This window comes from Fundulus heteroclitus, chromosome 21 (genome assembly GCF_011125445.2).
Source record: "Fundulus heteroclitus isolate FHET01 chromosome 21, MU-UCD_Fhet_4.1, whole genome shotgun sequence".
In the NCBI taxonomy this organism is placed as follows: Eukaryota; Metazoa; Chordata; class Actinopteri; order Cyprinodontiformes; family Fundulidae; genus Fundulus; species Fundulus heteroclitus.
This window is the reverse complement of record NC_046381.1, coordinates 24,930,991-24,943,501: the sequence shown is the minus strand read 5'-3', so window position 1 is coordinate 24,943,501 and position 12,511 is coordinate 24,930,991. Positions and strand designations below refer to the sequence as shown.

The 12,511-nt window shown below is 40.9% G+C and overlaps 1 protein-coding gene across 4 annotated transcripts in view; it reads left to right on the top strand.

Annotated features, from left to right (window-relative positions):
• Window positions 1-12,311, top strand: part of vopp1 (VOPP1 WW domain binding protein) — a 72,640-nt gene extending 60,329 nt beyond the window's left edge. For 3 of the 4 annotated variants that reach the window (XM_036125151.1, XM_036125149.1, XM_036125152.1), the window contains exons 4-5: window positions 7,317-7,450; window positions 10,887-12,311. In XM_036125151.1, the coding sequence (XP_035981044.1) occupies window positions 7,317-7,450; window positions 10,887-11,092 (340 nt within the window). In that variant the 3' untranslated portion in view covers window positions 11,093-12,311. Of the gene's footprint in view, window positions 1-7,316; window positions 7,451-10,098; window positions 10,145-10,886 lie in introns of all 4 variants that reach the window. The other variant, XM_036125153.1, reaches the window with a different exon arrangement.
• Window positions 12,312-12,511: the final 200 nt, after the last annotated feature.

Below are 12,511 nucleotides of genomic sequence, written 5' to 3'. Positions count from 1 at the left end.
CACCATACATTCGACAGTAGACATCCAGGCTGGGTAGATCCCTACTCCCCCTCCTTTCCCCCTCCCCCCACTGGCAGAGTGCCTATCCAATGAAGGAGAAGAGCATCTGCCCAGAGGTGTTAATGACCATGCCCCCCTACCAGCTCAACGGGCCCCGAGGCCCCCCAGCGCACCAGAGGCCCCGTGCAGGGGCGGACACCCGGGCGCGCGCCGGCCCACACCAAAAGCGGCACACCCCCCGGAACCGGAACCCCCGAGGCCCCGCCGGGGCCCGCGCCCGAGAGCGGCCCCACCCAGCGGCAGCACAGCTACCAGGTCAGTAAGCCACGTCCGTCAACACGCAGCTCCCAAAGAGCGCCGCAAGCGGCCGCTGTAGGCCACCCGTAGGCCTCCCAAACTCCCCCCAGATGGGGGCAACAGACCCCGGAGCCGGATCCACCAGGCGACCTACTCCAAGTGCCCCCAGGGCCCCAGGAACCCATCCATCCAGCCACTGCACCCTGCAGGAAGCAACCCACCGCCCCCTATTCCACTAAGTGATGGTGTTGATCAGAGGAGCCCAAAGAGACCAATCAGATGTGGAAGCAGATGCTGTCTCAAGATTAATATGATCCAACAAAAGATCTCTATACTGATTGATACTGAGATTTTGTTTACTTTTCCAATTCATGAGGATAGTTTTCTTTGCGATGCATAAAGCAGTAAAAACCATGTAAACTATTTCTTTTTTCAGAGGACTTTCCTCAAAATTACCCAGCAGGCAAACTGATGGGGATGGTGTAATTTTACAGCTCAAGCACCTTGATAAGTCCTTACATATCTGTGTCCAGAACCTCTGGACTGGTGTGCATAACCATAACGCATGAAAATAATTATCAGGATGATTGCCTATGCAGTGTGGGCAGATATTAGATTGTGCCAGACCCATCTTGAATAATCTTTGTCCTGTGTAGTGTACTCTGTGAAGGATTTTGTATTGTATTAGTTGTAAGTTGGTGTTTCTAGTCAATTTGAAAGTTCTTAGACATGTCTGAGCCCAGAAATTTTGTTCAAAGGTGCCTGATAAATCTTTTTCCCACTTCATTATAGGAAGAGATATCGAATCATCTATTTTAGTCAGTGTCCTGTATGATTTAGACAGTAGTTTAGGGGGGGGTTAAATCTAAGAACTCTATTATATTAGTTGGGACTTGTAAACCACCATTAATATGCTTATATTTATTTTTAATTATAGATTTAAGTTGTTCATATTCCAAGAATTTATTTTTACTAATGCCATATTGCATATTTAGTTTAGCAAAATTGATGAACTCGGTTCCGTCAAGTAGATGTTCCAGATATTTTATACCTTTCTTCTTCCAGTATGTAAAGTTTATCATTTTATTATTTTGTAGGATATCAGGGTTATTCCAGATAGGTGTACGACTGCATGGGATAAGGGATGACTTTGTCATTTTGAGGAACTCCCACCATGCTGTCAGAGTAGAACTAATGTTGATATTTTTGAAGCATGTATGCCGTTTTATATTTGAGCTTATAAACGGCAGATCTGAAATCATGATATTATTGCACATTTCCTGTTCTATATCTAACCAAGGCTCATCTAAAAGACTATTTTTTAACCATTTAGAGATGTATTGTAGCCTATTTGCTAAGTAATAGTTATGGAAGTTGGGCAGATCTAATCCTCCCCTGTCTTTAGTCTTCTGTATTGTCTTTAAGCTAATACGTGGGGGTTTATCTTTCCAAAGAAATTTAGAAATGGCAGAGTCTAGAGATTTAAACCAGTCAGATGATGGTTTATTGGGGACCATTGAAAATAAATAATTAATTCTAGGTAGGACCATCATTTTTATTGAAGCTACCCTACCCATAAGTGTGATTGGAAGCGATTTCCATCTTTCAAGGTCCTCTTCTATCCTGTTTAAAAGTGGGGCATGGTTAAGTTTAAGTAAATCTGTTAATTTATTCGACACAGTAATACCTAAATATTTAATATTTCCTGATTGCATTTGTAAATTTAGGGAGTTTTCGAGAGAGCAATTAATTGACAGTACCGTAGATTTAGACCAGTTTAACGAGTAATCTGATACTTTAGAGAAAGATTCTAGTATTCTAATTACTTGTAAAAGAGAATTATTTGAATGCTGGAGATAAAGTAATACATCATCCGCGTACAGACTAATCTTGTGCTCTATTTTCATGCATTTTATACCTTTTACAGCTTTTGTTTGTCTGATTGTTGCTGCTAGAGGTTCTATAAAGATGGCAAAAAGTGATGGAGAAAGAGGGCATCCTTGCCTGGTGCCCCTCTGTAGACAAAAACTGGAAAATATTTGATTATTTGTCCTGACACAGGCTGTTGGAGAATTGTATAGAATTTTTAACCAGTTTATGAATAAATCGCCAAAACCGAATTTATGAAGAGTAGCGAATAAAAATTTCCAATTTACTCTATCAAATGCTTTTTCTGCGTCTAAAGACAATATATTGGTTTTAATGTTTTTACTGTAGGAATAATCAATTAAATTAAGTAATCGGCGTGTATTTGTGGATGACTGCCTTCCTCTGATGAAACCAGTTTGATCTGGATGTATTATGAGAGGAGTTACTTTGTCTAATCTTTTTGCTAAGGCTTTACAGATTATCTTAATATCCACATTAATTAAGGATATGGGACGATAACTAGTGGGCAACACAGGATCTTTGTCTGGCTTGAGCAGAAGGCTGATGGTGGCAGAGTTCATATTAGCTGGAAATCTACCTTTTTCCTGTATTTCCTGCAACATTCTGTGGAACGTTGGGGCTAGAATATTCCAGAACTCTTTATAAAACTCAGTGGGGAATCCATCTGGACCTGGAGCCTTTTTATTAGGCATGCTTTTAAGAGCTTCCTGGGTTTCAGCTGTTGTCAGCGGGGAATCCAGTGTCATTCTTTGGTTATCTGATAATTTAGGAAGTGTAATTTTATCCAGAAATTGCTTAATATCCTTCTCTGATGGATTTATCTGTGGTGTGTATAAAGATTTGTAGAAATCGCGGAAGGTATTATTTATACACTCTGGTTCACTTACTGTATTACCAGTTGAATCTGTAACTGGAAATATAGTAGTTTTCTCCTTATTTATTTTAAGCTGATTAGCTAGAAAGCTTCCTGACTTATTGCCATGTTCAAAATTTTCTATTCGGAGTCTTTGTATTAGAAATCTATTTTGCTTTCCAATATAGTGGTTTAATTCTAATTTTACTTCACGGATTTTACCTAACTTCCCTTCTTCTTGAGATAATTCTAGTAACTTAAGTTTTTCTTCTAATTCCTGAATCTTTTTGTTTTCTTTTGTCTTTTTATGAGATGAGAAAGAAATTATTTTACCTCTCATCACTGCTTTTCCAGCTTCCCACAATATCGATGCCGATGTACCTGGTTGATCATTGTATTCTAAGTATGAAGCCCACTGTTCTTTAATGAATTTTATAAATTCTTCATCTTTAAGCAGTGATGTATTAAATCTCCAGCTTTTGTTTTGTGTGGTTATTTTTTTATTAATTAAGGTGAGAGTAACAGGAGCGTGATCACTGATAGCAATAGGATGAATTACCGTCTCTGAAACAACCGACAGCAGTGAGCTACTTATTAGAAAGTAGTCCAGACGAGAGTACGAATGGTGAACATTTGAGAAAAAAGTGTATTCTTTACTAATAGGATGAAGAGAACGCCATGCATCGCAAAGACCAAAATCACTCATGTATTGTTTTACTACACTTACTGACTGCCAACTACGCTGAGTCCCTGTTGTATTCAACCTGTCTATATCGTTATTTAAACCAAAGTTGAAGTCACCTCCTATAATTAGTGAACAATCCCCGTGTTTTGAAAGTGCAAGGAAGAATTGGTGGAAAAAAGAGGGGTCATCAACATTTGGACCATATATACTGACAATACATAGCTTCTGGTTATGGATAGCTATTTTAATTATTATGTATCTACCTTCAGGATCTATAGTTTTATCTAATATTTTAAAACTAACGCTTTTGTGGATTAAGATTGCTACACCTCTCTGTCTAGAGTTATAGCAGGCCGCAAACACATTAGGGAACTCAGGTGAATTAAGCTCACTTGCATTTGTAGCTGATTTGTGGGTTTCTTGCAATAATACAACATCTGCCTTTAATCTAGTAAGCTGGTTAATGATCTTCATTTTTTTCTCTCTGGTGCCAGCCTCATGCACATTCCATGTCACAAACTTTACATTCGCCATAGATGTGAGTGAGAAGTTAGAAGGTGCATGCCCTTGAGAAAATAGTCATACATAGACCCAGGTAGCATCATATGATGTGCTTGTGATTGACTGATGTTCAGGAAAGAAGCAGACAAATAAGATAGAAATACACAAAAAAATAAAAAAGTGCAAAGAGTAAGAGAGTGTGTAAAGGGATAAACCATAGCCCGTGCCTTCTGTACCCAACCGTGAACACCAACGTGCTCTTGAGCTGTGCGTGTATTTAATTTATCACCGTGTACCGATCTGTGCGTCTTATTTATTTATTTATTTTATTTATTTATTTTAAATCATTGAAACATGCTTTAAGTCCACCTGTGGTGTAACTAATAAAGCCAAGGGGTGATCTTCTGATCCCTGAACAACTGTCCATTAATATAAAGTCTGTCAACCGATATGGTGGCTTTAACGCCGTCCATCATGTATTTCTTCCTGATTGGGAACAGCACTCGCCTGCGATCTAGGATTTCCTTAGGAAACTGATCATTAACACTAAAGTCTGTCCCTCTCAGTTCCCTGCCGCAACTTCTAACAAATTCTTTTTGTTTATAATGCTCAAATTTAGCTATGATCGGGCGAGGACGGGTTTTGTCGGGTTTCTTACCTCCGAGCCGGTGGACTCGATGAAAAGTGATGTTTTTTACCTGATCCGCCGGGATTTTTAGCTTCTGCTGGAGAAAGTTCCGGACCGTTTCTTCTGCTATCTCTCCCTGCTGCTCCTGGATGCCTGCAAAGACGAGATTATCTCTCATACTTCGCGACTGTATGTCCAGAATGGATTCCTTCATTTTCTTATTTTCGCCGGAAAGCTGGATAAACCCTTCGGTCAGCTCCGTAACCTTCCCCCTCAGCGCGTCGTTCTCCGCGGCCATAGCTGTTAGCTGGGCTTGGCTAAACTCCACCGACTCCCTTAGAGACTGAAACTCCTTGTGTAGAACCTCTACCAAGGCGAGACGCGCGTCAAGGCTGGTAAGCTTCTTGTCGATGGATTCCAAGATGTCGCTGAAGTTCCTGTCTGGGGACAAAGTGGATGAAGAAGAAGCACTGGTGGAATTAGAACGAGTGCGCTTAAGTGACGGTGTGCTAGCAGCCGTAGGCTTCTGGGCCTTCCCCATCACAATGCTATCAAAACACTCGTCCAGGTAGCACTCCAGGCTCGTCACGGTCTCTTCGTCCAGTTTGGTCCCTCGTAGAAAATAAGACAGTTGTAAATGTTTGAGCTTTAACTTTGTATTATTTTCAGTTATTGGTTCGTTCTTACCTTAGCTTGTTTGATTTGAATTACATGAACGCCTCCATTTTACTTACGCACAGCTCTCGCGAGATCTCAGCCGCTCATCTCCGTCCGCTCACTCCGTTGGTGACCATGTGGTCAAAATGTGGCCATTTTGACCACATGAGTTGGTGGCCATTTTGACCACATTGCATCATGGGTAACGCAGTCCGTTACGTCCCGAATTGATGCCGTTTTCTGTCACGTCTGAACTGGCACAACAGTTATGTGCTCTTTGTTCTATTCCCTGTTCGGTTTTTGTAAAAAATAAACAATGCGGCTACTTTAATGTAGTTCTCTTGTTTATGATTTGTACACCAGAGGGCGCTAAACTCTTAATATATGGTTTTAACTTTCTACTAAAGCTAATTTTAGTACAAGATTATTTAAATAACAAAATTCACCTTATAATTAAGGAGAATTTTTTTTTTCAGTCCTGTTTGAACAAATAATATAACTTATAGTGTATTCAGTCAATACAGACAAACGTTGCACAATAATATATTCCCGGACTTCTGAGCATATCCGATGATGACGTCAGGCATTGCAACGTACAGAATGTAAAACGCATTAAGTTCTTCCAGAAAAATCTTAAATATTTTCTATACAATATAGTTTAGCATTCTTTAATGATTTAAGTATAGAAATAAGTATTTTCAGTACCGTAATTACATTATTATTATATAATTATTATAAATATTATTATTTGGTGACCCGGAAGTTATTTTGTTCGCGCGTGCGCAAATGAGCTGATGGTATGGATCGTGCTACCGGTACGGATCGGGTAGTGACATAGCTTCCCGTAGCATTACTTCGTCTACTCATCAACTGACTCAACTTAGCGAACTTTGCAAACATGCGCCCCCTAACGGCCTGGAGAAACAACATAAAAACAGCTCCAGCACAGTTAGGGTTAGGCATGTGCTGGTAAAGGTTATTTTAGGGTCAGGATAAGGACTAGGCCATAGAAATGGTTGAAATTAGTTAAAATCAATGGAAATCAAGGCACGATCCTCAGTAACTTTGTGTGTGTGTGTGTGTGTGTGTGTGTGTGTGTGTGTGTGTGTGTGTGTGTGTGTGTGTGTGTGTGTGTGTGTATATATGGACATTTCTTTTGGTCCTCACTTGTTTTCTGGGCTAGGGCTTAGGTTTTGCACTAAGGTGTCAATAGGTTTAGGATAGGTATAGACTGGTTAGGGTCAGGCAATAGAAATTCTTGAAAATTAATGGAAGTCTATGGAAGTCAAGGCACAATCCTCACTTTGTACTTTAAACAAGGATGCGTGTGCATGCAAATTGGAGGTGAAATTGAGCTAACTCTGATTGGACTTTATACACTGTTTTGTATTGATTCTGTAAATACTACAGAGGGTACAATGACACATGAAATCAGACTAGACTCTTCAGTATTGGTTAATGTAAATGAACTGAACTTAAATAGCGCCTTTCCAGTCATTCTGACCTCTCAAAGCGCTTTATACTATAGCTATATTCACCCAATCACACTCACTAACGCACACACAGTCATACACCGATAGGCAGATCGGTAGGGAACTTGGAATTACTTGTGCTTTGCCCAGGGAAACAATGGCATGTGACGGGGTAGATGGAATTGAACCCACAACCTTCCGATTGCAGTGGATTAAGCGTTTTTGATTATTGAATGCATTGCCAGATCCATTTTTCCATCTACCCTTTGGTTTGGATTCTGTGTCTTGCTGCAGAATAGATAAAAGATGTGACATGTTCTGTTTTTCTCTTAGGGTCCTCCTCATGATGGGAGTGTTATTCTGCTGTGGGGCTGGCTTCTTCATCCGCAGAAGGATGTATCCTTCTCATCTGAGAGATGAGCCAAACTTTAACGTCTCCTTCACCAGGCACCCTGTCACCACACCAGGTAAACTGTACAAATAACAGATTTGTACTGAAAATTCCAAAGGCGCTGCTCAGAATGAACTGATTGAATTAGCTTTAGCAAGTGTGAGGACCTCTACCAAAGCAGGAGTTTTGACACTTTACTGCAGTGGAGTATTGAGGTATATGTTGGCACCAAAGAGGAAAGGCCTTGGACCTTGGATATAACCTGAGAAAGCTTTTCAAGGCATCCATGACTAGTCAAACATGTTGGCCCAAATATGTTGTAATTTTCCAATTAACTTAAAAATTGCTGTTTGTGATACATAACTCATAATTACTTTAAAAATTGTTTTTATGTGTTTTCCCATGGAGGTCGCCATTTTTTCACCTGCGCAATGCATGCTAGGTTGATGATACGGTTAGGTCCTACTGGACTGGAACCTACAGCGTTGACACAGGAAGGTTAACATTAACCAAGGTGTTTTTTATCGTACTGCGTTTGACTGGTGTAAATTTAGAGAGTGCCACACGGTGTTGCTGTTGGCTGTAATTTCAAAACAAAAAACAGCAGAAAAACACTTCCCACATGAAAAAAAGAAGACCGCCGTTGGAAGAAAACAACTTCCAAAGGACCAACATTTGTGCTCTCAACACTTCTCTCCAGAAGACTTTGAGTTATTCTTGCCAACAAAATTGATGACAATAGGTGGTCGTTACCCTCACAAGCTAAAACCCATTGCCGTGTCATTTGTTTTTCCATAGAGCACCTAAATCCTACCGCTTTGTGAGCACTAGATGCTTGGAGGAACATCAGAGACAGAACATACTAAAAGCCCTTTTAAATAACTAAGCTATTGCCACTGCCATCGGCACTGAATGTGAAATCAAGGACCCGACACCGGACCGAAGACCAGACCCTAAGCAGGTGTTAACGGACCGAAGAGCGGGCCGATCAGATCACAAGTGTCACTGAACCTGACACCGGACACAGCGCACTACTTGGTTGATCACGCAGTCGTACGAGCGGTACATGTCATTCATCATTTTTATTATTACTTTGTCATCAATTTCAATTTGGCTGTTTTGGCTGGATAGAGATTGCGCTAGGACCTAATGTACATAATTTACCCAGAATGCATTGCAGCGTAAACAACATGTCAATGTCCATGTAACAATATTTTATTTAAATTTATAAAAACTAAACAGCGTACAGCATTTTTACTATATTGTTTTTCCATCTTAAATAGATATTTCTCAAATAAAGTCCATTGTTACAACTAATCGTGGATCCCTTTAAGCAATACCAAGCTGTTTGTTGTCCACCCTTCTTGAGTAGGTAAAAGGAGTTGAAGGGTTCCCAGGAGTAGATATTCTGACAATGTTACCCTGAGATCTAACTGTGCAATCCCCAGAGAAATCACAATAAATCTAGAGTTAGGTGGAACAGTTGGTGACCTGGAAAAGTTTGAGATCCACAGCTGTTTGAATGACAGTAATAATTACTCATCAAAGCTGTTGTCGCTCTGTTTCATATCTTTCCATCAAAAACCTTAAATTAGAAAAGCATATCTTGTGTGGCTCATTGCAGTATGTGAAGTAATGACAGGGATTTTGAGCAGCATTGATGTATTCCTACTCTCATTCACACATATTCAAACCCCGTGTTTCAAAGGGAAACAGTCCCGGGGCGCCCTGTAAAAAGAATTGTACATGGCTGCATGATGGAGTAGCTCTGTTACTTTTATTGTGATATATTCTTTTTAAAACATTTAAATCCTCCTTTTTGTCTGGATCCCCAGGGGTTTGATTACTTCTTGTAGCCCCCTTGGGATCCTGCAGTCTGTTTGTTTGCACCCTTTATTTAGTATTGTTTATCTATAGATTCTTGTTTCTGCCACTAGGTGGTTTTCTCTTCTTGTAGAAGTTAGTAGTTTATTTATTCACTTTATTTCTATTTTCTGCCTGTCCGTCTTTAGGTTATTCTCTCATGTATGATCATTTATCATGTTTCCCTGTTAGATTCTGTTCTTCTCCTGTCCCTGCCAGTTCATTGCCCTTCCTCTCATTCAGCCTGTGTATTCTTTGGTGTAGCTGCTCCTGGAAGTGCTGTCCTTCCAGCAGCAGCTATAAGACATTACATGACATGATATGTCATATAGTGTTTTCCTGATTCATTTTCATCCAGGACTGACTAATGGATACAACTTATCCATGCTTGTTACAGCTAACCCAGACACTCATAGCCAGGGTCCGAAATTAACACTCGGCAGTCGCCAAATGCGAGTAAATTTCCCGTTTGGCGAGTGAATTTCAGAGGACTAGCTGCCACATGGCGAGTAAATGTTTGTACCAAATAAAATAAAAATAACAAAACCCATCTGGGCTGCGGATGATCCGTTCACAGCTCTGTCCATCCAGAGCTCAGTCTAGACCCGCCTTCTACGGAGCAGGTTCAGCATCTTTCACATTTAGAACCAGTCATGGCTGCACGCTGGATCAGAAAACAGATCTGCTAACCAGATACAGTCTAAAACACCAATAAGTCTGTTTATAAGTTTCGTTCTTATTTATTCTGCATTTTTTTAAACTACGTGCGCTGTGTCTCTGTGCTTCGCCGCAATGTCCAAATTAAAGTCAATATGAGAGTCAGTAACTGTTTTTCATGCTCTTTTGTTTTTAACGACACAGAACCAGTGCTGCTTCGGTGGGCGTGGTGCCTTGCGCTTGAATTCAGGTGCGCACTTTTAAGGGTTTTTTAAGGAACTTGTAACATCGGGTGCTTTAGCTCAGACCCATTATTCCTTCTCTCCTCCCTAAAGGAGCCCTTTACAGTCTTCATTTATGCATTTCCCCCACTGTTTATCCCTTGCGCACAGCGCACCAGGGTAAAATCCAGCAGCTGGATCATGCGTAAAGACGCAGCATGAACCCTGCGTACTTTAAGTGTTGCAGTTGAGGGAAAATGTTTGGATGTATAGACTTAACGAAACGCCGCCTCATTCACAAATAAGACCAACATGGATAGAATAATGATAATCTGTAGTGTTTTATTGCCTGGATGTGAATCTGATAATTCATATTGTGTCTTTTATAATCAACTACAATATTTTCTCATCTAAGTCAGCCACACACCCAACCACGCCCCCGAAAATTAACATAATTAATATTAATAAAAGCCGAGGTCTGGTCAGTATTAATATTTTGGCCGGTAAAAAATATGCCTTGCTGGTTGATTTTTACATCTACCGACCAACTTGGCCGGTGAATCAGGAAGTTAATTTCAGACACTGCTTGTAGCCATGAATTAGTTTACATTATAACTAACAGCTTTAACATTCACCAAAGACATGTGTTGAATGTCTTCAAAGCCAATTTAAGGCTGAGCTGGAAAAGGAGCCTTCTGTTCTAACAACTGATCACACATTCTGTCGTCCAGTCACGCCAACTAAAACTAAACTCTTCTTCTGTGTTTGCAGTTTCCCAGCAGCCCGGCAGTATGCAGGGCTTTGGGGTGAATGGGATGACCGGAGGTGACCCCGGGGTTACAGTGGCCCAGCCTGCATATCCTGCACAGCCCGGCACCGCCCACATGATGATGTGGTCTTATCCGCCACCTCCGTCCTACTGCAACCACCCACCGCCACCTTACGAACAAATAATCCAAAATGACAACAAGAAGTAGTGTCTTCAAAGAGCTGACGAGGTGGAACGTGAAGAGGGAGGGGAGGCGGCGGTGACAGAGTGCTGATACAGCTGAGGAAAAGGAGGACCAGTCTGCTGTTTGCAAGTGAATAAGAACTGGAGTGAAGAAGTTAATGACATATTACTGTCATTGAAAACAGAAACCATAGACCCCCTCACAATTCCCCTCCAGTTCACATGAACATCCACTGCCTGATGGGAACCCACAGGTCTTCATGTCCCAGTAGTTAGGCAGGTTCACTGTGGATTAAAATGCTGGAAAGGAAAGTAAAAACTGATTTTAACCACAGAAAATAACTTTTTTAAAAGCTTAGTATCAGTTTTATGGTTGGCACAGGCTTTCCAGCATTTTAACGCAGCAGGAGCTTCTTCATGAATAAGTTATTGATGTAGTTTTTATTCATAGCCCAGTTATGTAATGACATGATTTAGTGGTTGAGGCTGCTTTTCCTTTGGCTCTTTCAGCTGCAGACGTTCTAGTGTTACATGCTGACTCCTTCGGAGGCGGGCCGTTGGTGACGGCTGCTGTTGCGGGATTGGGTTGGCTGTCAGTGCACGGCAGAGCAATAGCTGAGCGGTGCCGTCTGTTCGCACAGCGTGGCTGGACAGATTTTTGCACACAAGAAAAGAAACGTGCTGTCATTTCAATGCAACACTTCTGTTTTCCTGTCCGCAACCCCCATTTGACTATCGTTTCAATGCAATAAGCCCAGAGACCAGTTTATAGGAGAAGGGATTGTTAAGGGACCTTTGGGAACAGAAGCGTTGGGCTCTGGTGCTGAGTTTCTTGGGCAGGACAACTTGATGCTTTCTTTCCAAACTTTCTTAATAAACAAAAAAACTAAAGCCGACAATGGAGAACTCTTGTCATGTGCAAATTAAATTATCAGCAGGGTCAGAGATGGTTCCTGGCTCTGCCTTTGACTGGAGGTGGGTGGATCTTCTGTAAAATGAAAATACTATCACTCCACCGGGAGATGCTCAATGGTTTGCTACTGTCCTTCATATTGGGGTCAACTTGCCAAGAAACTAGACTCTAACATCAGAAATTATTTTTCCAGAAGGAAAGTTTGGCGCGTAGTATTTGGAGATCAAATTTTAACACATCACATCAGTAGTAACCTAATAATAGATGAAGCACTTGAACCAGCCAGCTTAAAGAGTATGTGAGACCAAAATTACCAAAACCCCCCCCCCCCCCCAAAAAAAAAAAACAAGAAGTTGCAAACTATGAGATAATTTCAATTAAATTAGTAATTCATGCATCAAATCTATATCTTAAATTCATATGTGAACTATTCAGTATGGATATAAATCCCTAAAAATGTTGATTTTAATTTGTGATAGTTTTGTGCTGCAGGTCAGCGTGAGTTTCTGAAACAAATTCAGGGAACAGGGA